This window comes from Oculina patagonica, chromosome 3, assembly GCF_052425735.1.
Source record: "Oculina patagonica isolate OP01 chromosome 3, crgOcupat, whole genome shotgun sequence".
NCBI classification, from domain to species: Eukaryota; Metazoa; Cnidaria; class Anthozoa; order Scleractinia; family Oculinidae; genus Oculina; species Oculina patagonica.
In genome coordinates this window covers 29,817,687-29,844,664 of record NC_135760.1, presented here as the reverse complement: position 1 = coordinate 29,844,664, position 26,978 = coordinate 29,817,687, and the positions used below count along the sequence as shown (strand labels likewise).

At 39.0% G+C, this 26,978-nt stretch overlaps 2 protein-coding genes across 4 annotated transcripts; both read right to left on the bottom strand.

Moving 5' to 3' along the window:
- Nucleotides 1-926: 926 nt before the first annotated feature.
- On the bottom strand, nt 927-12,434 carry LOC144647468 (uncharacterized). 3 transcript variants are annotated; one of them, XM_078507274.1, is made up of 4 exons: nt 12,273-12,434; nt 3,528-4,569; nt 2,490-2,851; nt 927-1,728 (listed from the first exon to the last, which is right to left on the bottom strand). In XM_078507274.1, exons 2-4 carry the CDS (start codon nt 4,478-4,480, stop codon nt 1,217-1,219), a joined length of 1,827 nt encoding a protein of 608 aa, XP_078363400.1. In that variant the 5' UTR covers nt 4,481-4,569; nt 12,273-12,434; the 3' UTR covers nt 927-1,216. The 3 variants fall into 3 exon arrangements, with proteins under 3 accessions (XP_078363400.1, XP_078363398.1, XP_078363399.1); XM_078507272.1 differs by lacking the exon at nt 12,273-12,434 and adding an exon at nt 8,068-8,294; XM_078507273.1 differs by lacking the exon at nt 12,273-12,434 and adding an exon at nt 5,902-6,828 and having other exon boundaries at nt 3,528-5,772.
- A 5,339-nt stretch (nt 12,435-17,773) lies between these two features.
- On the bottom strand, nt 17,774-22,742 carry LOC144647467 (carbonyl reductase family member 4-like). Its single transcript, XM_078507271.1, has 3 exons — nt 21,907-22,742; nt 20,408-20,628; nt 17,774-17,992 (listed from the first exon to the last, which is right to left on the bottom strand). The coding sequence occupies exons 1-3, from the start codon at nt 22,394-22,396 to the stop codon at nt 17,954-17,956; spliced, it is 750 nt and encodes a 249-aa protein (XP_078363397.1). The 5' UTR covers nt 22,397-22,742; the 3' UTR covers nt 17,774-17,953.
- Nucleotides 22,743-26,978: the final 4,236 nt, after the last annotated feature.

Genomic DNA, 26,978 nt, shown 5'->3' with positions numbered 1-26,978 from the left:
CAAAAGAAAAACTAGTTAGAATTTGAAATGCAACCGTTCTCTTTGTTAAAATAGATGTGAAAAATTCTATTCTTTCGGGCAGTAACTGCCGCTTTTTAAAATAGAAAAGCACTAAGATTTTACGCTAATTCATACTCCAACAGTAAGAAAAGAAAAGCACAATGCATCTCAATTCGGTTTATTAATTTTTACGTGGCAAGCGAAGTTATATTCGCTAGCAACTGACATACCTATCACTTTCAACACAAATTTCACTTCATAAGTTCAAAGATATGGACTGAAATGTCGACATTCAAAAATCTTAAACAATAAACAAGAATTAAAACTTAATTTATATGTATGAATGGCTAGTTTTACCATCAAGCTTCGCTTTCGAAGTGCAAACTTGTAAATTTTGTCATGACTGAATTCCCTAAAGCAGTAAAGACAATCTTGCTCCTGGAGCCTGCGTCCCCCTTGACCATGGTGCTGACGAAACGGATCGCGGCCTCAGGGGACGAGTTTGGAACAAAGACGAAAAGACTGATACACACGTGAAAACTACATGAGGTTGGCAGAGGGTTGAGAATAATTCGCGTAAACGAAGCTTGGTGGCGAATTTTGAGCTTATGACGTTATCATGCATAAAAGCCCAGTAATACGGGCAACATTTTCTTTCAACTTGTCTCGCAACATTGTTGTTGCGGCAACATGCATGTTGTGCAAAGTAGACGTGAGTTCAACTTAATGCAACATGTTGCCACAACTTGCAATGCGGGTCGTAATACGCGAAACAACACTTCACAACTTGCAATGCAACAATGTTGCGACACAAGTTGAAAGAAAAAAGTTGCAGTATCACTGGGCCTTTAGGCCTATTTCAGTGACGTCTCTAAGTTCCTCAGTCAAGAAAAAACAAATGGAACAATAAAACACTGACAAAGACATCCTTTTGACAAAATAAAATTAAGTTTTAATATCAGGTCTACAAAAAAAAAACTATTTTTCACTATTTTTGTAAACAATACCGTTTTAGCATCGAGTCCTGTTGAAATAGAAAATGCCATTTCATTTTCATTTTTGCCTCGTGTCACGTATCTGCAACTCTAGAATACTGAAAATACGCTTCTGTTTACATGCACTTGCGCAAAACTGTGACGAAGCCTAGAGAGCCTTTTAAAGGATCTGTGAAACCCTGCCTGGAGAGCTGCCTAGTTATATGCATGACATTGCGGGATTAGATAAAAGGATAGTCGCTGAACTGAAGATTACCATCAGGAGGGAACTGGTCAAGACACCCTGAGTGACCCGGCTCGGGACATCGGGTGAAAATGCCTGACTTGTAAGGCACATGTCCATAAGAATATCCTATATCATACCAGTGCTCTACATGGCGGTAAATGTTAGGTCCATATCGATTACGCGCAGAAAGTCCTGGATTGCGCATGGCAGTCACCCATTGCCCTGCAAGCATCACTTTCGTCGGCCGCTGACCGCTTGCTACAAGCAACTCCGACTCAAGCATAGCTTTGCCATACATGTCCACTTTCCAGCCGTTTTTATACAACAGAAAAATACCCCAAATCTTTCTCCCGTCGGTGCAGCACTCTGTTCCTCGTTCATCTACGAATTCAAAGCCAGCTGCTTCGAATTTTGGACGAAGCTTTTGAATTGCCGTGTAATTCTCTGATAGAAATTTGATGTCAGCATCTCGCTCCCATGGCAATATTTTGTTGAATTTTACAGCACCTGAAAAAAGTAAACTAAACTGAGTTAGATTGTCATGATAATTTACCACAAGCATTTTTAAAAGGTCACTTAAACTTTCTCATCTGTTAAAGGGCAGTTTTCATTTAGCAATACGACTTGAAATGCTACACTGTTTAGCAAGTTTAAAGAACTGCAGAGAAAATAGGAAAGAAGGAGGGAAGTAGGGAGAGAAAGAAGCAAGCAACTTAAGCATGCAAACAAGTTAGGAATTGAACAAAAAAACACATAACATCGATAAGACAAATCCAGCCTATTCTTTACTCACTAAGAAATTTTGGGCATCGTTTTGAATCGGAAAATAAATTATTTTTTCTATGCTCACCATATCCTTGCAGAAAAGGATATGTGCGGTACGCACGCTTATATACGCTTTACCTATTCGAAACAAGACTTACTTATTGTTCACTGTTTTCGGGCAAATTTCTGTTGGAGTTATTTATTAATAACAGCAAGGGCTTTCGAAAATTAGCCTTCAAACCGAACGAGATTGGTGCATACAAGGCACGTTGTCAAGATATACCGCGCCTTTCTCCGCCACAGGCACCTCAGCATTTCCTGAAAGTTTCCGAAACCAATTAATTTCCAAACTGATGTCCAGGCTTTTTGGCTTAAATATCAGGACCTTTCGTCTACATCCCTGAATACAGCTCCTGACAAAAGCGAACCCTCTCGGAAAACTCTCGCTATCTGTCTTGGCGCAATGTTATAAAAGCAAAACTACAGTTGCAGCATCAAATTACCTAATACTGATCCTTCATTTAGTTCACAATACACCCCGGCGTCTTCACATTCCTTCATGATAAATTTGATTGCATCCGCAAGATTCTCCAAGTCACATGGTGGAACAGCGAGTCCCGTCTGCCTACTGCAAGAAGACGTGTTATCGTGATTGTGGCCACCCCTGCACCCATACCAGCGGACTCTGCCATTAGAGTCGACCCATTTCTTCACGTCCCACTTTTGAGAGAGGGCGGCATATTTGTGGTCCGGGATTTCCCGCTCGTAAGTGTTGAACATGACGTCAGGGCAACTAACAACAACTTTCTCTGGGTGCTTGAGTTTTAAACGCCAGAACAAGTCCTGGAAGACACCAAAAGGTAGCCTAAGAATCAAAAAACAGAAGACGAATTATCGATCCTTTAATTTTCAAGGGTGATGAAGTATAATTTCTTTTTAAAATGTCAACACATTTGAGAGCTTTTACAGAGCACCACTAAGTGATGATCACTAAAAAGCACAGGCATGCGTTTACATTAGCGCCGGTCCAAACGCCGTTGCAAGTAGACGCAACGTTTAAACTTGCGACTACGTTAGGCCAGGACTTGCGCGCACTTGCTTTGACCTTGCGTTCACTTCGGTCGGAATCAAATTAAGTCGCTGCAAGTTTTTCACCATTTGGCCACCCAACCCAAGTCAACGCAAGTTGATCTTGCTACATTCGCTTTAGTTACACTACATTCATTTTGGTTACAATTTAACTGCCTTGGAATTGCTTTTTTGCAACTTGCGGGCACTTGCTGCGGGTCCGTTTGGCCAGCCAACACAAGTCTATACCCAGGTTCAACGTCACAACGCGCGTTACATCCAAACAAGCTCTAGCCATATTACTGAACAGTGAGAACCAGTTACATGACGAAAGTTAAAGAAACGACGGACCTCAAATAAACGCCAGTGGCATCACATAAACGACGCAAGCGTTTCAGCCCGGTGTCATTTGAATATGCGGTTTATTCGAAGCCCTGCGTTTACTTGAGGAAAGTACTGAAGCTTACACTCACCTTTCGTCAATTCCAACTTGCTTGAGCTCTTTGGTTTTGCCCATAAACGGGCCAGGAATCACATCACAAACGATACAATCATTGAACGAGTGGTAATATCCGCCCCTGAAATATGCAGTCCAATTTTTGAATGTTACTTGCAGGCAGTCTTTGTCCCACTCCCCCCGGAGATTTTTGTGGCTCCCTCCAGCAACGATCATGTCCTCGTTCTCACTGAGCACGCGAACGAGGCGTTCAATGTTCGTGTCATCAGTAAAGTGCGTAATATCCGGGGCAAAGAGGACATAAATAAAGGGCGTGGTCACCTCCTGTAGTAACTTGGACCATGTCTCTCCGTGCGCCAAGTCTTCGGAAACGAAGTCCTTTAAATTCAGCTTAAGATTTGTTAGCCCAGCCAAGGTAGGCTTTCTCTTCGACAATAATGTTATAGGTATGTTTGGATAATACTTAGCAATGCCTTGGAATACTTGATGTTGTTCTTCGGGCAACCGCTCCTCGGGTGAAGTTACAATTATTGTTACAAGTTGGTCAATCGGAACAAACTCTGTACAATTTACTCGCTCGAAACCTTTCCTATAAAACGGATACCCGTACAGCGAGTCATTCCCCATAAACTTCTCAGGACAAACCTCTTTCTTTCGCGCAGAGGTAGAAGAGCTGGAATCTCTTACAAAATAACTTTTATCGTCATCAACTAAATTTCCACCTAAAGATTTTATCATGCCATGTACAACTTCAATATTCCTTCCAACGCGGTAAAAATGCAACGGAGAATGTATTAAGCTGCGTTGTGTCTCGGAAAGTTCAACTGCTAAACGCTTCAAATCGTTAGTTAGCTTTAGTGAATGGCTTCTTTTAGTGATCTCAAGCTGGGAGGAGAATAACACAAACATTAAAATGCACAGGAAAATGAGGAGTATGAAGACCAAATGATAAACCTTCAATCGACTCATGACGTTGGCAGTTCGTAGCTGGAATTTAATTGAAGACGTTTAAGCTTCAGTCGTGATCTTTTAATGGTTCAGCCACACATATTGCAAGCCTGCAAAGAGACAACTGCAGTTAAAAAATGAATTTTTTGACTTGAAATTACCTATAGGAAAATTAACACTTCATGTACCTTATTATAGGAAATTAACGCTCCATGCAATTAACGCGAATTATCAAAGTTCGCGTTAATTTCGGTTGCGTTATGTTTTGTGAACGTCAATTGCCGCGACATTATGGAGCGTAAATTTCCAAGTCCTTCAAATAATTCATTCCAAATACTGGATACTGTCCAAACACATATAATAACAGTAAAAGTGAGTCCGCTATGCGAACATGTGTGGACTTTTATTTGAATAAAAGTTGACATTATGAATTAATCAATGAGTTACTGTAGCAGTCAACAACTTCAAGTTTCGAATCGAGTAATTCGAGATACAAGGCAAAAAACAAAGAACTTATCAATCAATTTATTTTTTACAAGACTGTTGGAAGAACAAAGTGTACTATTACTTGTCTTATGTACTACGCTTCAAGAAACACACGTTACCATTGCCGCTTGGGATGTCACGCAATGTGAAGGAGCGTGGTGTGACCCTTTGTCACGTCGTTCACGACAAATGCCTTTTTTTCGTGCAAATAAAATCCTAGAATCCTACAAGAACAGCAATTATTAGACCAAAAGCCTTTCCTTACCGCTAGCAAGATAGAATACTATTTTCATTTAAAAAAGAAATGTTGCGTGGAGCACGTGAACTGTTTCGCATCGCTTGTTTACACAACCCTTACTTTTTGTGTAAAGCTTGTGTAAACAACTCATCGAAAAACTTATTTTCTTTCAATGAGTTCTTTTTTTAACCTTTTTGGAATAAGAACGTTTCAATAAGCTTTCACAAATGATTTCTTAGTAGCTTGCGTAGAAAGGCGGAGAAATATATTTTTCTGTTCACGAAATATTCACTTGAAGTCGATGTTTTGAGAATTGAGAGGCGGCGAAGGACGTTATTTGAACCGACAATTAAATTATTTTGTCGCACGGTTTGGATATATGCATATTCTACGGTTCGATGTTATTTTTATTCTTTTCATGACAATGTTTTAGTTCAGTTCTGAATTCGACATCGGTCTTTTGTTAAATATACTACTTGAGAGAAATGGAGCAGGTGAATTATATCCCGGAGTCCAAGACAAGTAAAACAACATGATCAGCGAACTTGTTTTGATACAACTCGGTGTGCATTCATTGTGTGTGGCAAAGCTGAAAGAAATAAATAACCAGACATTTGATTCGTTTTAATATGCGAATCAAAAATGCTCAAGCCGCACAGAAAAACAAACACTGTGGAAAGTGAGTCAAAAGTGTGAAAAAAAAAGAAACGTGACCTACGACCGCAGTTGTTCAGCTCATTAGATATGCAGATTTCAGCCGTCGCGATTGTTATTTCACTTTTCATTTACGCCACCGCTGCCTTTGAAGTTGTTCCTTGATGTACATTTTCCAGCCACCACACGCTCTTCGAAAGATGTGTCAAAAAAGGCTTCTAGATTCAAGAATATAGTGCGACTTACTCGATACTGATCGAATTTCTGGGTTTACTGCCTTGGCTGCCCATCTCACCGAAACTTCGGATTCTCCGATCACTGTCGAAAACTTCCGAAAGCACTAACCCGAGTTATCACGGAAAGTGACCCCCCAATCGGAAAAAAACTGCATCACAACAATGTGTAGACTTTAAAGTCCACACAAAAACCAGGAAACAATATCCTCCTCTCCTCTGTACACTATTTTTCAGTCTTTTACAATGTAATATACAATGAAAAGCCTTAAAGATGCACTTATGTCCAGGATTGAACGCAAGTATTGTTTAATGAGTACTTCATGTTTGATTGCGCTATATGGCATTTCCATATTACTTCATATTTGACAAATTTTGGTGTGTTTTGGTGAACTTTTATTTATGAGGACACTTTGTGATGCCTGTCATGAGGAACGTGCATCTCATTAGCATTCAATCCTGGACATATCTGTAAAGATGTGTTATCTGGAATATTTCCAGTTTATTCTTGCTTTCAGAAGAGCGGTACAACAGCCAAAATGTTTTTAGAGACATAAAAATCGCGTTAGTTTTCTTCATTTTAAAAACTTGCCCCGTCCCTCGCTTTAATTTCTTTTATTTCAAAGAGATTTCCCTCCAATTTGCGTTAATTTAAGTCGCGTTGATTTCAAAGACCTTAATTTGTATGGGCTAAACTGATATGAACGCACATTAATGAAATGTTAGACTGCGAGCATCCCCTACCTTGAACGCAATGGAACTATAACTCACTGGAATCGCGCTCAATCGGCTAAAAAAACCACACAGCACACAAGGGAAACAGCAAAGGAGCTAAGGTGACTGATTTTTATTGTAATTCAACGGTTAATTTTTCGTTCTTTTCGGTCATATTTATTTCCCCATACAAATCCTTATACCAACGAAACAATGCAAAGGTCGTCTTTATTGTACTCATATATCGAGCTTGGGCTACCTGTGGCTACACATGTTTACCTTTGGGAGCCACGTTAGAAGTTCGTAATGTAATATTCTTACTCATAGGGTAACGCTAACACTGAAATCATATGATAGGAATGCAGTAGCATTTGATATCATTTGGATCATTTTAGTGATTTTTAGTCGGTCCTAAAGCTCCACCACCTGTGGAAACGGGGTTATTTTCAGGCTTGAATTGTATTTGATGACTGTAACCCTATGTAAATTTTACGCAACATTTTACTTCAGTAGATTAAATCTAATGCAAGGCAGGATGCGAGATATCTTAAGGCCCGGCCAAACGATCGCAACATTTCAACGCAACATATCGCAACATTGTTGCGTTCAGATGTTGCGATCATTTGGCCACCCTGTTGCAATATGTTGCAACATGTTGGATGATGTTGGGCCAAGTTTGAAAATGGTCAAATTTTTCACCCAACATCTCGCAACAATTTTGGATGTTGCATGATGTTGTACTCGTTTGGCCATGTTTGTGCAACATTGTTGCGCTGGAGCATGCGCACTAGTTCGATTTGCGCGATCTAACATACCGCGACATATGGCCAAACGAGTGCAACATGTTGTGCACAACAATGTTGCGATATGTTGCGTTGAAATGTTGCGTGCGTTTGACCAGCTGCTTCGCAACATCTCACAACATGACCCAACAATGTTGGGATATGTTGCGTTGAAATGTTGCGTGCGTTTGGCCGGGCCTTTACTTCTTCGGGTCTATTGCCTATACACATGAAATATATATACCCTAATTCTTAGCGAGAAAAAAAGCGAACAGTTGAGTTTAATACTCGGTTGTAGTGAAATGGAAATGTTTTGTTTATATAAGAGCATAATTTTGCTACAGAACACACCATACCGGTATAAGAAGCATTTTCTCCATTGAAACGAAAAATTCAACTCAAATACTAAATAAAATTCTCTAAAATAATGTTAGTAAATCATAAACACGGTTACTACGCCCTCCATAGTTTTAGTCTCGGAGAAAAAATTGTATTGCTTACCCTATCACGCGATACGCAGTCTAGTCTCGCTTTGTCCAGTGTTTCAGCGAAAATGCTCGTTCCACTGCTTCAGTGGCTGATCGGAGAGGTTCTTCAATAAACGCTTTGTCTATAGAGAACGTTCGAATGATTTCAACTTGTTGTACGAGACTGAACAGAGACGACATAAACGCTACGAATTTTAAACCAGCGCGAGGACACTGCTCTTGCATTCGCGGTTCGCAAAGCATCATGCAGGGACGATGCAGTATAAATTAACGCTTCAGTTTTCGCCAGACTAATTCTTCATTCATGTTCCTGGGGATTCGATAAAAACTCTCATCAGGGTAGATAAAACTGACCAAAATATTCACCGGGTTGTTCCCCGAGCCTACAAATGGAGGACATAAAATGAAAGGGAAAAGATAAACTCTTTCATCATCACTGCGCATCTCGCGAGAAGCGTGCGGCTTCAGCGGTCAACTCCAGACAGCTGCATTTTCAAATTGAAAGCCACAGACACAAAATTCAAAGGTCTATAAAAAAACGTTTTTGTCTTATGAATAATATATAGCAGCGAGACAAGAAATATTCTCGTGTTTTTAAAAGGGAAGCTAAATTTATTTCGAATCTGCTAATCCCCCATCTCTTTTTCTTCCTTTGTGAATGAAAGAGTCATCAAAAAAATTTCAAAGTTTATGGGACCTGATGACGGAATTTTACAGGGACCGCGCAGGAAGAATTTGAGGGGGGGGGGGGCTAAACTCAAACGCGGAAGCGTGAGCCAACTAGGGGGAGGGATCTGGGGGAATGTCCCCCCGGGAAAATTTGGATTTCAATTTCTCATAGATACAGAGAAAAAGGCATTTGAAATTAAAAATTTACTGAAAAGTTCAGCGCTTAAGCATTTTTTTTAAAGTATTGCTTTAAACGACAAAACGCAGCGATAAAGAGACGTAACTCCACAAAACGTTCGATATAACTACTCACTGACCCTTAAAACCCTACGTCAAGACACGAACCTTTCGAACCATGTTGAAGCACCGGCAACTCAGATATGTTACCAGAACGAATGAAAACAGAAAAGATAATTTCACTTTCATTCTTACAAAATGAATTTATTTACCTTTTGCATGAGCTCGAAAAGAAACCGTATTGTCTAATAAACTTAACCCATTTGTTCGGATCGAAACTGACCAATGATGAAACAGGCCTTTTTCAGTTTTCATGAGAAGTCCACTCGCCCTTAAAAAGCCAGTTTTTAATAAAGGGCATAATCCTGTAGTAGTCTAACATTTTTAGAGTCTATTTTGGTAATAGTAACTGCTGTTACTTTCGTCATTTTTAAACTAAATCAATAATTTGGCGTCCAGAAACGAAATATTTTCAGTATTTTTTCGTTTCTTTTTTAATTCACTATAATTTTTTCATGTTACTGTAAAAAAGTGGGGGGGGGGGGGCTAAAGCCCCCCTAGCTCCTCCCTCTCCGCGGTCCCTGTTTTAAGATAGCACTAAACCTCAAAGAAATAATGGGTGAATAGTGTTGAAACGTACGTCAAACATAGCCCGAATTTTAACGAGTGGATGACTTATACATCTGAGTCGATTTATACGTCTGAGAATGATAATTTTCGTCTAGTGTTAAGTCGAATAGTTGGGCAAAATTCGTCTTCGGCTGAACCATCTGTGACATCTGTCAGCGTGTCTTGAAGACATGCTGACGGACGAATCATCAAACATTTAATAAATTAATAGTTATTAATCTTATTAATATTTCCCGCGCTATCGCTTGCGTGACTAATTGTTACGATCTTGCGATGCTGTCGTCCCAACGTACGACACAGCGTCTGAAATTATCCCATCCCTGATCGCAAAAAGAGTGAGAATTTTTATCCCTGCTTGCGCTAAGCAGTTTTGATTCTGTAATCGCTTTACTTGGCTTTTCCGTCGATTGTTGGATTCCATGCACAGATATAAACACTGAGCAAAACACTGAAAAAAATCCCTTGGGCTTCCAACAAAAAAATTCAAAAATTCCCTGGACCAAAAATTGAATCAGAGAATCATCGGAAATCTCCGGTCTAGAAACTGCTCAGAAAACAAAAAAGTTGCTAGAACGAAAAAAAGTTGCTCCAAAAATGAAGACCTCCCGAGTATTTTTGGGATAGTCCTAGCCCTCCCACGTTTTAAAACACTCCGCCGCCTCTGGTAGAACATGAAGATTATCCTAACGAAAGAGGATTGTACTGGAATGGGATTGGTTCACGTGCTCTGAAGAGAAACTATTATCATCTCCAATTTAAAATGGCAAAGGGGCCGTCCCACGTCAAAAGTCACGTCCTCCTGGAGAAGGACTGCAGGGTCAGAACTCCGGGCTCTAGCTAAACCACAACAGGGAGCACATTCAAAGCTTTCAAAGGTACCAGCAAGAAACGGCAAGAGATCTTGTTGATGCTATGATGTCACTTGTTTCCTAAACGATTGAAGATGATTATGATAGCTTGTGGTTGTTCTTCTCAGGCTAGAGAATTTGTATAAAAATATCTTTCGTTGATTAACAACAGTTGTGGTTAATTAAACAGAACGATTGCTTATCTCGTCAAAGCATAGTCCTGGCGCAGATAAGTTTAAAGAAAATGGTTTTAACCACAATGCATTCAAACGCAAATCAAAATGGCTTTAAGCCACTGTAGTCCGGCGGCTTAGCTCCTGAATTGTGCGATTTTCGATACAAGCGCCAAACGTTGCAGGATTACAAGCATTCACATACTTATCAATTCTCGATATAATGCCAACGTCAATTTCCTATTTTCAGCTAGTAAACAGCAATGAAATTTTCAGCCAAGAGGCCCCTCCCCCACGATGTACTTCTTCTTGCGCTTCTATACACCTTTTATTGTAGATTTTATTTCAAATATACAGATATGAATACTTTAAATTAGGCTTACAATTGTTATGTTTTTACCATCTTTTTATACCAACAATTTACCAGGAAATTATTGCATGGAAAAAGATTTTGCTCCCCACCCTCTGCTCCCTCGTGCCTTTCGTTTTGCGCTAGCGTCCAGGACTCTCGCGATTCATTCCCCGATCCCAGCGTTCGCCGTTCGCTAACAGAAGAAAAATACAAAACTATAGAGGGCTGTGGACAGTCTAAATTACAGTATTTCGTTTTAAATTTTGTATGTGCGACTTGGTATCACTACCTGACATAATAGTATTTGTCTAAAAACCAGGACAAACAAATATTTCACGAAATTCACTGATTTTAATAAATTAAGGTTTCCATGGAAACTAGCGTTTTTCGGGCTTGGCACTATATCTGAAAAAACATCTGTTGGTGACCACTTTCAGTGTGCTAAATTTCATGCTTGTATCAAAAAGTGCACAATTCAACCAGAATTTCGAGCTAAGCCGCCGGACTTCTGAACTCGGAAAATTAATTATAAAACAAGAATCGAAAACTGCACTGAACTGACAAATAAAGATTTGCCAGAGCAAATCATGTTAAACTTTTCACACTTCAGTTCTCTTCATTCAGTTCGTCAATACGTCCATAAACGAAAAAGAAAAGAATTGCTTCATCACTTCGGCGAAAGTTGGTCAGGACTTTGTACCCAGAACTTATTCATTTAGCTCAGTGCTTTAGCACCATGTCTGCTTATCAAGAGCTGGCCGTGGATTCGAGGCCCCTATATTAGCACAATATTTCGGCCCTCTTACTGTCATTGTTATTTAATGATTAGCCGTGTTAATAGTACGAAATATAACAAGAAATATAGGTTATCAGAGAAAGGTCCAATTCTCTTGTGGCCTTATAGCTCTTGCACGCATTGCGTACGTATGTTAAAAAATTCGGAATTTTCCGAGTTAAAAAGCGGCGCTACTTCCAGCCCTTAAATACCTTCAATTTTTTTAATCGTTATTTTCAAGATGTTTGTAAGAAAACGTTCCCAAACTGAGGTAGCATACTATAATATGAGACAATAAGCTGGTGCCAGTGATAACTTAACTGCTCAGTGAAAGCTGCGCGCGCAGTTCCTTTGACCGATGTAAAGGCGGGGCATAAATTTCGCCCCAACTTCAAGGATCGGTGGTTTCTGTATACAGTTTATATCTCGCATTTTGAATAATCATCCAAACCACAAAAAGCTCTTTGATGTTGATTCGACTCCTTTCAACATCGTGGATGCAACATGTACTCTGTTTGTGAGCGCTGTACTCACCTTAAACGATAACTGCGAGTTTTCTGGACTTGAACTTCATTCGACACGACTGAAACGCGATGTATGAATTAGAATTTGTCATAAATTAACTTCTTTTCATTTTATAATAATGCGCAGTTATTAAATTGTCTTTCATCACGCGATTCCCGCATATCGGGTCCCTTATTTTATTGTGTACACACGATACATTCTCTGCTTAACGTCCTAAATTATTATTTATTATTGTGTGAAAATAAGCGAAATGTTGTGATTCTATCGATGTTTGCGGTTATTCGATTGCAGGCAAACCTTCCGTCAAATCTGGATCGGGTAATGATAGAATCGTACTTCTCAAGTACCCCACAAAACCTTATATACCGACATATAAGAAGGATTAATTTCTCCTCCCATTATATCTTATTATCATTAGTTATCGGGTATGCTGTTGTACAAAAGGGTCGTCAGCTCCTAAAGCACTCCTAGGAAACAAACGTAGTTTCAGTGCCTCTTTCCACTGGTTCCCATTGGTCAGAATTATGCGGACTTTGACCATCGATCGTGAAGGAAAATGGCGGATGGGTCCCCTTTTTTACTTCGTTTAAGTATATTCCGTCGTTCCACCCCCCCCCCCCAAAAAAAAAAAAAAAAAAAACCTCATGGATGCTGGCAGATCGCAAAGAAGCGGTAGTGATTCTTTTTTTTTTCACTTTTCTCAGCTGAGTTTAACCACGAATCTTTTCTTCCTCCATTGCCGCGCTGTTGCTTTTGTAACCACATCTCGTTGTTTCCAGCCACAACGACAATGATGCTTGGGTACCGGGCTTCCTAGTTCTAGTAGATTGCCCCAAATGTTTTTCAAGGATTTTTTTAATCCAACCGACTGACCCAAAATTAGAAAACGCATTCGACGGTAATCGGAGAAAAAAGGGGGACGGCCTCATTTACAAGGTTGATATGTGACACGCGTCCTGCATACTGCTAGAATCAGCAATGTCGAAATCATCAAGTGTGTTGTAAATAATAAAGATGGTAAATTTTAAGCCGTAACCACTGCCCATTGTTGTGTCGGATCATAAGTGTAATTGGCGTTGAAGTGTAACTGTAACCTGCACTAGCCTTTTGTTTAACTGTTATCCACCTGCACTGCTTTGGAAGAAATTAATCTTGTAAAAGATGAATTTGTTATAGCCAATAGTGCTTTACAAAGTGCACGATCTAATGTTACTTAAGACTTCTTGATGATAATACCTTATCCTGTTATTTCACCTAAATAGAACTGCATTGTAAAATATCATTTGGCTACAGATTAAAGTCTACGTTGAACCCAAGTTGTGTCTACTGTTCAAGTCGTCTCCGAAGATTTTGTCTGCTGTAACAGATCCCAACCTTCCTGCAGCCAAAGGGTTCCCCCAGGATTAAAGAGTTTCCCTCAGGTTTAACAAAAGGTTCCCCTAGGCCAAAAAACCTGTTATCACAAAAGAGATTAATTAACGAGGTCCTATTTGCTGAAAAAGCTTTTAACACGTTTGGTAATCTTAGGGCCTGTTTACATGGAGGGAGGGTGCCCCGGCTAACCGAGTTACCCGGCTAGAAGGGATAAAACCTAGCCCGCCTTTACATGCAGAATTCACAACCCTTCTACCCGAGATGAGACAGCGTCATTGAAGCGTGTCACGGCGTGGGAAAACAATGTAGCTCCAAATGATTGAAGAAAAATATGACTTTTTACTGAATAATCAAGGCTTTTCGTCTTCAAACTTATTTTAGTTTAATGTACAAGTTCTCAGAAATTTACTGCGTTCATTTTTGACGAAATTCAATCGAAATTCAACAGTATTTGGCCGCCAAATTGAAATTAAATTTGTTGTTTCGTGAATTAGGATAATCATTTCCACGAAAATTTCGAATTAATTAGCTGTTGCTCAAAGAAATATTTCCAGCCGACTGATAAAACTAATTTTGATCAAATAGCACTGTTTGAGTCCAGAATTTATACATTTTATGCCATTAACTTCAAATTTAGTTTAAAAACACGCGCGAAAACTTATCCCGGCAAGCCGGGATAGCTCGGGCATAACCGTTTACATGGCAAAAAGCTATCCCGCCTAGAAGGGTGCCCCGGGCAAGTAGACCGAGTGCCCCGGCAAGGCGGGTTACCCTTCTAGCATGTAAAGGCTTCAATACATTTTCTTAGGAAACGTATGAAAAGTTGGCTCGCCCAGGGTAGCTCGGTTAGCCGGGGCACCCGCCTTCCATGTAAACAGGCCCTATTAAAAAGATGTATATGCAAAGGAAAATCAGGTTAAATTAATATTGCCTACAGCACTTAACCCAAACAAACAATCAGGGGTGATTGTGTGGTAGCTTGTCCTCAATCGACAAGACTTAAATATTGAAAAACAAAGGTTGTTTTTTCTTTCACCTTCAACTACAGTGATCTTAGGGAATGGCCCGAAAGGGATGTTATAAGTCTTTCATTTTTTTTTTTTTCATTTTACTTCAATCTAGCGTGCTGATTGCTGTTTCTATAAACGCCATATCTTTATCATGATATTTAGAATCATGATTAACATAATTTGATAATAAATGACCGTAATGAACCGGATTTCTCTTCCAGGCGAACGATCCCCAGTGACACAGTTACAATTTCACATCTTTAAAAAATGCGCCTTTGCAATTCATGTATTTACTTTATCGGCGAAAATTATAACACTGATGTAAGAAGTAACGAAGAGTACCGCGAACCGCGTCAATCATGCGGAAAAATATAGACAAATGTATGGCAAATTAAAAAATTCTAGCCCAGCTACATTCTTCAAACTTGGCGAATAAAAACTTTTGCCTAGTATCTTAACTTTAAAATTCATAAGTTGGCCAGAATTCAATTTTTGCAAAAGATATTTGCCGTCGGATTCCCATACAAACATTTTAATTTCTAACCGCCTTGTCTACCCGTCAAGATAGCGTCGGAAACCGTGATAAGGCCTATTTGAGTTTGGAAACTCTTTTAGCTCAGAGTTGGGTATGCCAGTTGAATACAAGCTTCGAAATTTTTTATTTGGCAAGAGAAGCTTCTAAACCCTTCACTTGTTTAATTTTCTAGGAAAAGATTTATTCCTGATACATGTAAAATTCAAGGACATTTCATTCCTCCATTATCCCTTTTGAGATATTCCACAATTTAGAGATTTCCCATTTCCGAGATTACACGCTTAAAGATTCTTTGTTTTAGATATTCTTTCTTCTAGATTGAGAGATTTCAATTATATATTTTTATAGCGAATCGCCATTTCAAAGATTCTCCCGTGTAAACTTGCCAGAATTCTGAATTTCAGTGAAAGTTATTGTCTGGTGTTTATACAAGAGAAATTGCAGCTTGTCAAATGTGGTCCTGCTGATGTTTCCGTCTTTATAAAAAAAAAAGCGGTGTTGGGATTTCTTCTAGAAAGGAAGGATCTGGTGGCGGTGCCGGGTAGGGTGGATCTTTCCAAAAAGGGGAGCTAAAATATACGAAATAAAAGGCGCAGTTTGTCTGCTGCTTTCGCCTTGCATTTGATTTCTTCCTTCTCGTCCCTGGTCTCCCTGGTATTATTTGGTCGTGATACTGCAAGAAATCTTTGTCTTTTTTTACGACCGCATTACAACAGATGCAAAATTAATTACTTTAAATTTACAGATGCGAGGTAGATCTACTATAAATAAGAATACTTTTCAAACATAAAACGTCTTTTTTTCAGTTTAAAATTCAAGATCATGTTTTGCCATTGCATAATATATGCTGCCCACAGTTATAGCGAATCTGCTGCTCTTATGTGGACTGTGCAGGAAAAAACTGATAATGGGTTTCGGTGTTTCCCAGCCCTTATCTCTTGGGTCATTGAAAAGCGTCGCACGGGAAAATGCAAATAAGCTTAAAATTAAACACAGAGCATGCGTAACGTACTGTCAATCAAGTAATCCCCTGTGTCATGGGTACCCCACTTTTCCCGGGCGACACGTTTCAATGGGCGCCGATCCGTAATGGCTTCATCAAATGCTATTACAGTAATGGTATAAAACAAATGTCCAATCATTGGTGAACAAGTTGTGATCATTTTCTTAACAATAGTAGTTACCCGATAAAGAGTAGTAGTACTGTCCCATCAAAGTGTAATGGCTGGAAAATACCGAAAAGCGTACGGCCTTCAGGTGAAACCCCGCCTTAAAGTATTGCGAATAGGCTGCACTTTGCTAAGTGTTAAAATTTTACATTTTCTAGTCGTCTAGTTCAATCGTTTATTTGTATTGTGCGAAATATATTTATAAATTGAGACCATTATGTCATTAAGTAATAATGTAATCTTGACAACATTCTAGATTTTATGTTATGCACACTAATACAGCTCATCAAATCGTGTGACTTACGCAAACCTCGGACTGAGTTTAAGTAACTGCTTCGTGGTTTTTGCTCTACTGAACCCTGCCTTTCAAGTCAAAGCGGATAGTTAATTATTAACCGCCCGATTGTAAGCTTCTCAAGCTTCATGTTTGGTACAAAACGACCTTCCAGGCGAGTTGCATACCAAAACGGAAGAAATTATTGTGAATAATACAAATTTTATTATTTATTTTTGTGACCGTAACAATAAATTGAAATAAACTTCAAAGATGGGAAAGTTACAGGACTAAGGGCCTTAAATCCCACGCACCGAGTAAAGTTACTACGGTTCTTTTTCAATGATTGTTTATAAACCAAACTTGCTCGTAGCCGTACTGGGGGAATATCAGAATATCGGCGCCAGTTGGTCTTTCTGTGCACGGATAGAGCGCAGCGAGGTCCTTACAGTCAGGACCTAAATGCTCGCGTGAAGAACAAGCTTTCCGCCTGAGTGGAGGGAAGGGAAGAACAGAGAGGAAGAAAAAAAGCTTTCTTTTTCTCCCATTCCTTAGGGAAGGTCAAATTTCCCGATTAATAACAATGTATCTTTATTCCAATTGATAAAAAATGTATCAAAAGTTACAATACTAAAAATATAAAAAAAGCTTAATACAGCAATAGGAATTAAAAATTAGATACAATAGGATGACTTTTTTTGACAATATAATAAAAGCTAAATTATAACTAAGAACTAATTGCTAAGTAGAACTATTCTTAAAACACTCTGTATTCAGGTGAGGCAATGCAATGTTGGTGGACCGTACTGGACGGGTAGAACAGGGCCGCTAAGGAAGCCAAATTGACAAGAATGGCATACCCTTTTGGCAAGTGTGAGATATCTAGCTTCGTGGTTAGTGCCTTGTTAGTTCACCAATCTGATTGGTTTATGAACAGCATTACTATTTGTGCGCGGATATGACAAGCACGCTCACACGCAGAGTGAAGGTTTTAATAACCCCAGTTTCGTAGCACGAAGCGGCTAGATTTATTGCTATTAGGCTTCATAGAAAGCTTTATAATTGGTTAGCAAGCTTCATTGTAAAATATTATCATTCTCCTTTCCCCTTTCGAGTACAAGCATCGAACGTAAGCATAAAGACACAAATTCCGTTAAAATAATCTTTATTTTATTCAGAGTTCATTTTGCATTCCCGCTAGTTGCGTTTCATCAATGGTCCTCATATTGCAGTAAAGTAACGATGCTTTGCAAATATAACCTGCTGTACTTTGGCAGACATAATAGTATTTCATGGGCAAGTTTGACGGTACTCTTAGATGCGAAGATTTAGATTGAGAGCGTTAGTCCTCCATCAACTAGCAGGACCTGTAAGGAAGATTAAAAAATTAAGTGGTTGAAACTGAAAAATGGCAAAGACAACAACTGTTCAATACAAGGACGGGAGCAGTCTCAATAGGCAATAGCAAAATGCAATGTGACTCCCAAGGTTCTTAGTAAAATAGGGAATATATATGAGGTATAAGTATCTAAACTTGGACTCATTTCCATTCTCTTCTTCAAGACTCTCCTAAAGCCTATAGTAACGACTCCTATTTACAACGGGAACACGAAAACGCGATTTTTAATTCATTTTTTTTTTCTTTATGCCATTATTTTTTATCTCAGGACCTCCCTGAAAACCACACTAGTGAGTGGAGCTTCCTGTTAAAAGATCATTATTATTATTATTATTATTATTATTATTATTATTATTATTATTATTATTATTATTATTAAAACCATGAACACTTTAATTATTCTTTTAAAACATATTCTTCACAAAAAATAACCTGGCGCCATCACTGTCCATTTGTTTTTTAGCCTGTGAACAGGGATCGAGCAGATCGGGAACTTGCTAGCAGGCTATTTGTTTTTTTGTATTAATTAAGGAAATTCTTGCACGCTCAACGAGCGAAAGTGTAGAGTCGATGAGAGTTTAGACCATGGAAATCAAGTCACCTTTTTTGAAAGGCAAATTTCGGAAACTTGAGAAACTGTCGCGACTTTTCGAAGAAACAGAATCCGACGAGCTGTGAAAAGTCAGCTGGAACATTTAGGAAGAAATTTCCGTCGACTTTACGTAAAAAAGAACGGTCACACGCTTTCACACGTGCGTGATTTCGCACTAATCTACCCTCTAATTCACCGGGAAAGTTCAGCGTTATTGCATGCAACAAATCGACCACATTTTCCCATGGTCTACACTTTTATAGACCATAAAGATGACGTCATTAAATATCCAAAACTTTGCATTGAAACCACTTGCGTGAGGGCTCGTGGTTCCACTTGAGTTTTGAACTTTTATGACGTCATTTCCGTGGTCTATAAAAAGAGTGTAGACCATAAATAAATAAATAAATAAATAAATAGATAAATAAATAAATTACCTTTATTTAGACACGGTGAGGAATAAAGCTATAAGCTTGTGGGGCTGTGTATTCCCGATCGAGTTGGAATTTGGAAGTGTTGGTCGAAAAAAGTGGCCGATTTGTTAAAAATTCCTGCAGTTAGAACTGTCATTTTGATGATTTTTACATATACGAGATAAATTAAAGTGTTCACGGTTTACATTATTGAACAATGATCAGCATGCTATGACTGGACGTTTGGCATAGTTTAACATATATTTTAACAAATTCCCTGTAATAAATCACCCTGAAATTGTATTGCTGGTACTAAGGCTATAGATTCCATTTAGCCGTGGGTCTGTCCTATTACTAATAATGCATGCTAGATATCAAATTATGACAAGACCAATATCATTGGCACTTGGTGAAAAAGAATGTACAAAAAACTACTGCCAAGTTCTCTGTTATAATAATAATCGTATCTATAACAAAATTCTCGATTTTGATTGGTTCTACGCGCGCCTATTTGTTGCTTAATCGGCGTGTTGTCACGTGGGTGTCCAGTTACAGGTATCCAGTTTGAGCAACTTCAAATTTGATACCTGTAATTGGACACCTTTGCCATTTGCGCGTCAATCATGTGCATTTGAATGGGTTCTTTCTTGCTGTTTTCCTTCTTTTTAGACAACCCAATTGAATTAACCTTTGACTTTTTTTACAAAAAAGGTTCTCAAAGACTTCCTTACCTCAAATTTTGTTATTGATATGATTAATTAGTAACCGGACCTCGTGCTCGTAACTTCAAATCGGCCTTGTGCTGCGCGCTCTGCCGATTTTGAAATTTCTCGCCCGATTACTTTCTGAATTATACTCCACTCATTTTAATTACTATTACTAATAATTATAATAATTATAATAATAATAATAATATTAATAATAATAATAATAATACTAATTGACATTTAAACAGGGTGACCCCTTCAGTCGCAGGACTGGTATCAATGGGGGCCCTGTTGCTAATGCTGAGCTATTTTATTAAATTAGGTTTTACTTCACTAATTCTTTCTATAAGCATGATCACAACTTACAGCAAATGCCCCAAAGGTGTGACCACTTTTAATTAATTCACATTCTTTCCTGTAGTCATTATCCAAACAGCTCACGTTAGCTTGTAGTTGACTTCTGATTGGATTAAAAATGCACAAAAAAATGTGAATAAATTAAAAGTGGTCACACTTTTGGGCTCCTTGCTGTAATGGAGTTCCAGTAGTTCTTCTTAATTTTAAAACTACATGTACTTGTTTTTCCCAAAACCATTTCACTTTGTTTTTAGTTTTCACTTTCAAAAATAAATTTACAGTAACTAATGTCTTAACATGCATGAATACTATACCTGGCCTGTAATGTATGGTGTCTCCACTAAGAAGCAAACCGCCTCTGCAACCTCCTGTGTTTTCCCATATCTACCAAGTGGAATCAAATGTTTTATTTCTGTGTTCTGTGTTCTAAGGTTTAAAGTCATGTCAGTTTCTATGAATCCAGGTGCAACCATGTTGATGCGAATATTACGAGATGCGACTTCTTTGGCCAATGATTTTGTGAAACCTACAAGTCCTTGGGAAAACATAAAATGGAGAACAAGTGTCATTAAGGATACCTCAAAAGCCTGATTTAATAACTCAATCTTTACTTTTTTAAACCCAAGTGATCTCTGTTTTTAGGGTATCTAAAGACATACCTGTAAAATTATCCCAGCAGCAATCTTACCATGGTTATGAAATATGGGGCCCTCCAGAAATTTAAGGAGACAAAGTTACTTGTGGTTCATGACTGGCATGGAAAAACTCCTTTGAAGTTACCTGCCTTATCTCAAGAAATCTTGTAATTTTTTTCTGCTGGCATTATACATGTAGGCAAACCATGTGTATTTTGATTGCCACAAACTCTAAAAAACAAGGTCTTTCTTTAATGAAACAGCTGTTTGATCTTTCCTTGCTACATGTACATCAACTAGCTCCTACAAGTCTGTTTGGCATCATGCAATATTAAGGGTAGATTTACTTGGCTTGGTGTTAAAATTGGGTCATTTCATTTTCTTTAATATACAGAACTCCAGTTTCTGTAGCATGAAGTGACTACGAGTATTTCTACTCTGCCCTGGATAGGATGCCAGTCCACTGCAGGGTTACACCCCACAATCCACTCTACCTCCCCTTCATTGTTTTGCCAGCACACATTTATATACCTGGGTGGGGAGAGGCACTATGAGAGTGAAGTGTCTTGTCCAAGAATCCAACACAATAACACCAGCCAGTGCTTAACCCCAGAGCACCAGCTGATCTGGAGTCCAGCACACTTTGCCATTTAGGTCACTGTGCCTCCCAAGAACACTGTATTTAAAAATAAAATTTATCTTCATTTTAGTCTACTGTAGCTGCAAAAAAAAAAAGACATACTGGGAAACATACAGTACCATTTGGTAGAAACTTGTTATGATCTGTGCATATTGACTGTGTCAATATACACAGATTTGAGTTGAGTCATTGCTCATGCTGTCATATCCTGTGCTTACAGATTTGAAAACTCATTATGATACATATTCACGGCAAACATAGCTTGCATGGTTCTTGCATGTTTGCCGTTAGGCTTAGTTTCTAGCCATGGGTGTTTTAATGCAGCTGTGAGAGGATCGCAGGTGCACCAACACACCCACAGCCGCAGGTATACCAACACACCCACAGTCGCAGGTGTATTAACACACCCACAGCCAGAAACTGAGCCGAGTTTTCTGTTTGCGGCTTGAACATATTTGCTCCATTTCCACGGAGGATTTTTACCATGAAAAGTACTATTCTCTGTGTACATGTATAAAACAATTTTTGTTCATCTTACCTGACTTTGAGGCTGCATACACACACTGCCCTGTGTTTCCCTTCAATGCTATCACACTTCCAATATTAATAATTACTCCATTCCTGTTTCTTAACATATCTTTTAAAACAGCTTGTGAGGTGTACATTGGTCCCAATAGATTCGTACTTATAGTGCGTTGTATCTCATCTGGTTTAGTTCTTAGCAGCAAGTTATCATAATTTACACCAGCCACGTTCACAAGAACGTTTACTTGTCCCAGTTTGTTTTGAATGTGTTGTAAGGAATTCTGCACAGATGTGTAACAACTTACATCGCAACTCACGCTCAAGTGCTGATCACAAGAAGTAGTTCTTCGCAAAGAGTCCACACAATCAGCGGCCCGATCGCTATCCCTGGATATAACAGCCACAATGCCTCCACGGCTGGCGAGTGTTTCACTAACAGCTCTTCCTATTCCTCTAGATCCCCCAAACACTGCACATACTTTTCCATACACATTTGTAGCCATCACCGCGCTGTCCGCGCTGTATTTGAACCACCGTCAAAATCCGACAGGCGTTGCAAGGCCTTGACGGGAAGAACTAGAGTCCATTCTCCTCCTTTTGAGATAGCCGCTGCCGCGGGTGCGTCCAGGTTTTTATTTCCGGGATCAGGGGCGGGGCCGTACGAAAAGGTTGCATTCCTTTCGTGGCGCGTTACTTTTGTGGGTGGGGACAGGGGGGTCTGAACCTCCCGCCTCCCGTACCTCTTACTCCCGCTTCCCGTAACTTTTACTCCCGCTTCCCGCCCCTTTCCGTAGTGGTGCCCTCATCTTTGTCCCATATCTATTGCGAAATGTAATGAAATGTTGCCACCTTAGGAATCCCGCTTCCCGTCCTCTCTTCTCCCGCCTCCCACCCCTTTTCTGCCGGTCTCCCGCCCCATGTCCCCTCCACAAAAGCTTTTTTCGTTGTTATTCATGCGTTTGTCATCGAAACTTATAATCTGGCTTGTAAGAGTGACCCGAAACTATTTAAAGAACCTTGTAGCATCACCTGACAGAACAAGCACATTCAGGTTCTTGGAAGTTTGTTATTTTTGGCTACACTTTATAAATCATACTTGTATTATCATTTTGAGGAGAGCTTATGATTAAGTAAATTCTGTTGTTCTAAGATCTTATGATCAATATGAGAATTTGTCTTAAGTAAATTCTGTTATTCTAAGATAGCATGGCCGGTGTAATGTTCAAGTAGGGGGTTACGTATTGTCGACACAACGCACGACAATCTGCAAATAAATTTTTGTTTTTAAATAATGACATAGCAACGTTAACTCAAAGTGAAGTTAGCAATAGAGGGAATAAAGTTTCCAGCCAAACAAGCAATTCACTTAATATTTAGCTCCAGGTTGATGACGTCTCATAATTAATTGTGACAGCTCTCTCTTAAAATGCACGAAAAACTTGTGTACAGTTAGTTCAGACTCACGTCGTTTTTTAATTGATCGAAAAATTTAAAATACACGCTGTTAAAACACCGTTTCCCAATTGATTAAAGTGCCCGAAAAACTTTTGCTCAGAGTCAAGTCGATTTTTTTAATTGGTCGGAAAATTGCAACATGACAAGATTTGAAATTGCGACTGAAGACATGTACACCTACCCTAACAAGGGGCACTTTTGTCCAGTGATTTATCGACACCGTCTGAAAAATTTTCGACCTGTTGGAATAATTGCCGTGAAAATGAGGTGACCTAAGTTATTTGTTCTCACCTTCCACCACGAACGGTTACAATGCAAAAGGATCCACAAAGAACGATTAGAATACGAAAACAAAAGTTTCTCGAGGCCCGCACTTTATAACTTGTGGTTAATACTTGAAACAACCTTTTCGTACGGCCCCGCCCCTGATCCCGGAAAAAAAAACTCAGAGATTTCAGTAAAAACCTGGAGATTGATCAACTGACGGACAAAAGTAACTAAAAGAGTCCTAAAACCAGGCGCTAATCAAATGACTTGTTACTCTGTTTACCGTGAGATTTCTGTTTATCATCGTGGGATTGAAGTGAAAACCGTCAGTCTCACGACAAAATCGTGAGACTTGAGAGGTCTGCTGTGTTGTCAGTGTTGTAAGGAATTTTTACAACCACAGTACGTAAATCTTCTCAAAACCAACGCCTAAACAACGTCGGCCAAACGTAATTTCCAATCTTCCATGCGACAGAAACCTTGATCTTATTTGACAAATTGTTGAGATTGACTTATGTTTCGCATTCTAATCGTCTTGAAGAACAGATTTTCAACTTCCGGTGTTTCGACAAACTGTTGCGATTGACACATTTTTCGCATTCTGATCGTTCTTTTTATTTTTTTTATTTTTTATTTTTTTATTATATATATGTATATAATATTACAAAAAAAATTAAGACGCGGAACTCACATTAACTATGCTTACAATATTTACGAGACTAATGTTTTAACAAACTAAAGCTACGATTACACTTTAATGCTACACACTACTACATATACAATAAGGCTACGTTATTTGTACAATGCTACATGATACAATGAAGGCCAGAAGTAAGCGAATAACAGAACAAAAAAAATAAATAAAAAACATAAAAGCGAAAAAATAAACGAGACAAACAAACAAACAATAAGATGCTCAAATACTTATTTGTGATTTGGATTTATGCTTTTCAATTTCAAGGTGACTTTTAAGTATAGCAAAAAAAGCTTCCCAGGTATACTCTTCTTCTCTTCGTGACGCATTATAGATATAAAATTTAGCAATGATTAAACAGAGGTTTAAACCAAGGCGACGAGGAAGATCTTGAGTGAACCCGTAGATTATATCCTGTTCTGATAAGGTGATAAGGTCTGAGTGCTTTCTATTCCACCAGAGAGCAAACTGAGACCAAAAGGTTTGTACAAAAGAGCATGTTACAAAAAGATGTTTCAAGGTTTGTTTCTCGTTACAAAGATGGCATTGCTCCTGTTGAACAAGTGAATCTCTAAAAAGAGTGGCATTAGTGGGCAAAATGTGATGGATAATCTTAAACTGTAAAATAGTGAGTCTAATGTCTTTAGTAACTTTAAAGGGAATACTGTAAGTAAGTCGTATTGTTTCTTCATCGAAATTAGCCTGTTTCATCCTCTTTTCAGCCGTAGGTTTTTCAAATTTCATTTTAACGAATATCTGGCTCGCAGCTTTGCAAGAAATTTTATTTAGTGGTAACTTAATTCTATTGTTTAAAAAGTTCGTTGTAAGTTCGCTTTTTCCTTTTAATTGATTGATCCATTTTTTTGGGGATTGCGTGGCAAAGGCCATAATACTTCAGAAAGTTAGTCTTTATCTGGAACGTAGATGCAAAATCGTTAAAAGTTAAGAAAGAGTCCCCTTTGAAGATGTCACCGATTTTAGTAACACCAGCTTCATGCCACTGCTTATAGTAGACTGAGGATCCGTCGATTGTGATGAACCTGTTATTCCATATAATTTCCTCTAGTATTTGCTCTTTGGATTCGGGAGTAGAAACAGTTAGTTTTTGCCATGCTTCTAAGGCTTCTTTGTAAAAATCCAGAGGTATGTTTACTTTCAGAGACTTCAGTTCATAATTGCATTCAAAAAGAAATCGACCGCCCACTTTGTTTAGGTATGCCAGAGGAATGTGACTCCAACTAGCGTCGTGTGGACTATCATTTAATCGCCTAATCCATGTGACTTTGAGAGAATTGTTAACAATATCAAAGTCAGGCATATTAAGTCCTCCTTTCTCCTTTGGCCCTATCATAGCAGTATGCTTAATTTTTGCAGTTTTTCCCCAGATAAAAGATTTGATAGTCTGATTGACCGTCTTGACAAAGGAATACGGAAACGATAGCATAGAAGTGTTGTAAACAAGTTTAGACAGCGCAAGAGTTTTTAGAATGGTTATTCTGATCGTTCTTGGTGGAAGAACTTCCGCTTTGCAGCTAGCTTTTTATAAACGTGGCGCGCACGCGTTATACGCAATCCGCTGGTCACTGTCAAGATTAGGGTTGCGAGCCGCTCTTGGGCCTGCAAAAAGCACGGAAGCTTGAAGGTGCCATCCGACATCCGACTTTGAAAATCCGACATCCGACAGCCGATTGTAAAAATTCGACATCCGACTTGTTAAAGTTGTTCCCTCAGTATCCACTGGGGTGGGGGTGGGGTGGTCCCAGGTCTTTATGTAACTCAGTAGATACCCCCAGGAGCCATATCCTTAAGAGACAGTTACCCAGCATTCCTTGATGGTTAAAATCCGACATCCGACTTGTTAGAATCTAGCCTGCGAATACATTCGCCTCTCATTCGCTCCCGCTACTGTAGGCTAGTTGTCCGACATCTCAATCCGACATCCGACATCGTTGGCTCAGGTCAGCGGATCAAGGTGTGAAACTGCAAAGGGTGTGAAAGGGTGTCGCAAGGGGTGAGAAGGGGTGACAGGACGTAAGACAGGACACACCATCGACCATCTCTACCGGCGGAAACCTTGTGTAAAACTCTTATATTTTGGCTCTAACGAGCAAATCCTTTAAGAATTTTCCTTGCTTACAAGAAATAATTGGTGGTTCTTTGAATAGTGGCGATCGTAACTTGATTAAAAATATAACACAAACAGCGGTGATAAACATTATGAAAAATCGCATTTTTATAAACTTGACGTTTCGTATGCTAAGCTACATACATTTTCAAAAGTATGACCGTTAAAATTTTGGCAACTATTTATATATCGTTATGAAAGGGGTCTGGAACCGAGACTGAGACAATTGATCTACAGCAGTAACTTAATATTTACATTAGGTTAATAAAGTAACAACCTCTCACTGCCGACATTGGCATTTAAAGAAGGTTGTAGTTCATGAATGTATAAGGTCTCTTTAATCTTGCAGTGGAGGTCAGTTTTGCCTGACGCAAGGATTTCAAAATGATCCCATTTGATGTTATGGCCTGTGGTTTTTATGTGATCAGCAATAGCTGATGGATGGTCGCATTTAGTGAGGGCCTTAAAGTGTTCAGTTTTTCTGTCATGCAATCGTCGTTTTGTTTTCCCAATGTAAACATCGTCACAGTCCCAGCAGCTAGCT

What these genes read in the sequence shown, in the direction of transcription:
- LOC144647468 (XM_078507274.1), bottom strand. Translation starts at nt 4,480, where the DNA reads ATGAGTCGATTGAAGGTTTATCATTTGGTCTTCATACTCCTCATTTTC. An exon ending in CAAGTTGGAATTGACGAAAG is followed by an intron (nt 2,852 to 3,527) that starts GTGAGTGTAAGC and finishes TTTGATTCTTAG; the next exon opens with GCTACCTTTTGGTGTCTTCC. An exon ending in AAATGAAGGATCAGTATTAG is followed by an intron (nt 1,729 to 2,489) that starts GTAATTTGATGC and finishes TACTTTTTTCAG; the next exon opens with GTGCTGTAAAATTCAACAAA.
- LOC144647467 (XM_078507271.1), bottom strand. Translation starts at nt 22,396, where the DNA reads ATGGCTACAAATGTGTATGGAAAAGTATGTGCAGTGTTTGGGGGATCT. An exon ending in GTATGCAGCCTCAAAGTCAG is followed by an intron (nt 20,629 to 21,906) that starts GTAAGATGAACA and finishes TGTTTTCCCAAG; the next exon opens with GACTTGTAGGTTTCACAAAA. An exon ending in CACCATACATTACAGGCCAG is followed by an intron (nt 17,993 to 20,407) that starts GTATAGTATTCA and finishes TCTTCCTTACAG; the next exon opens with GTCCTGCTAGTTGATGGAGG.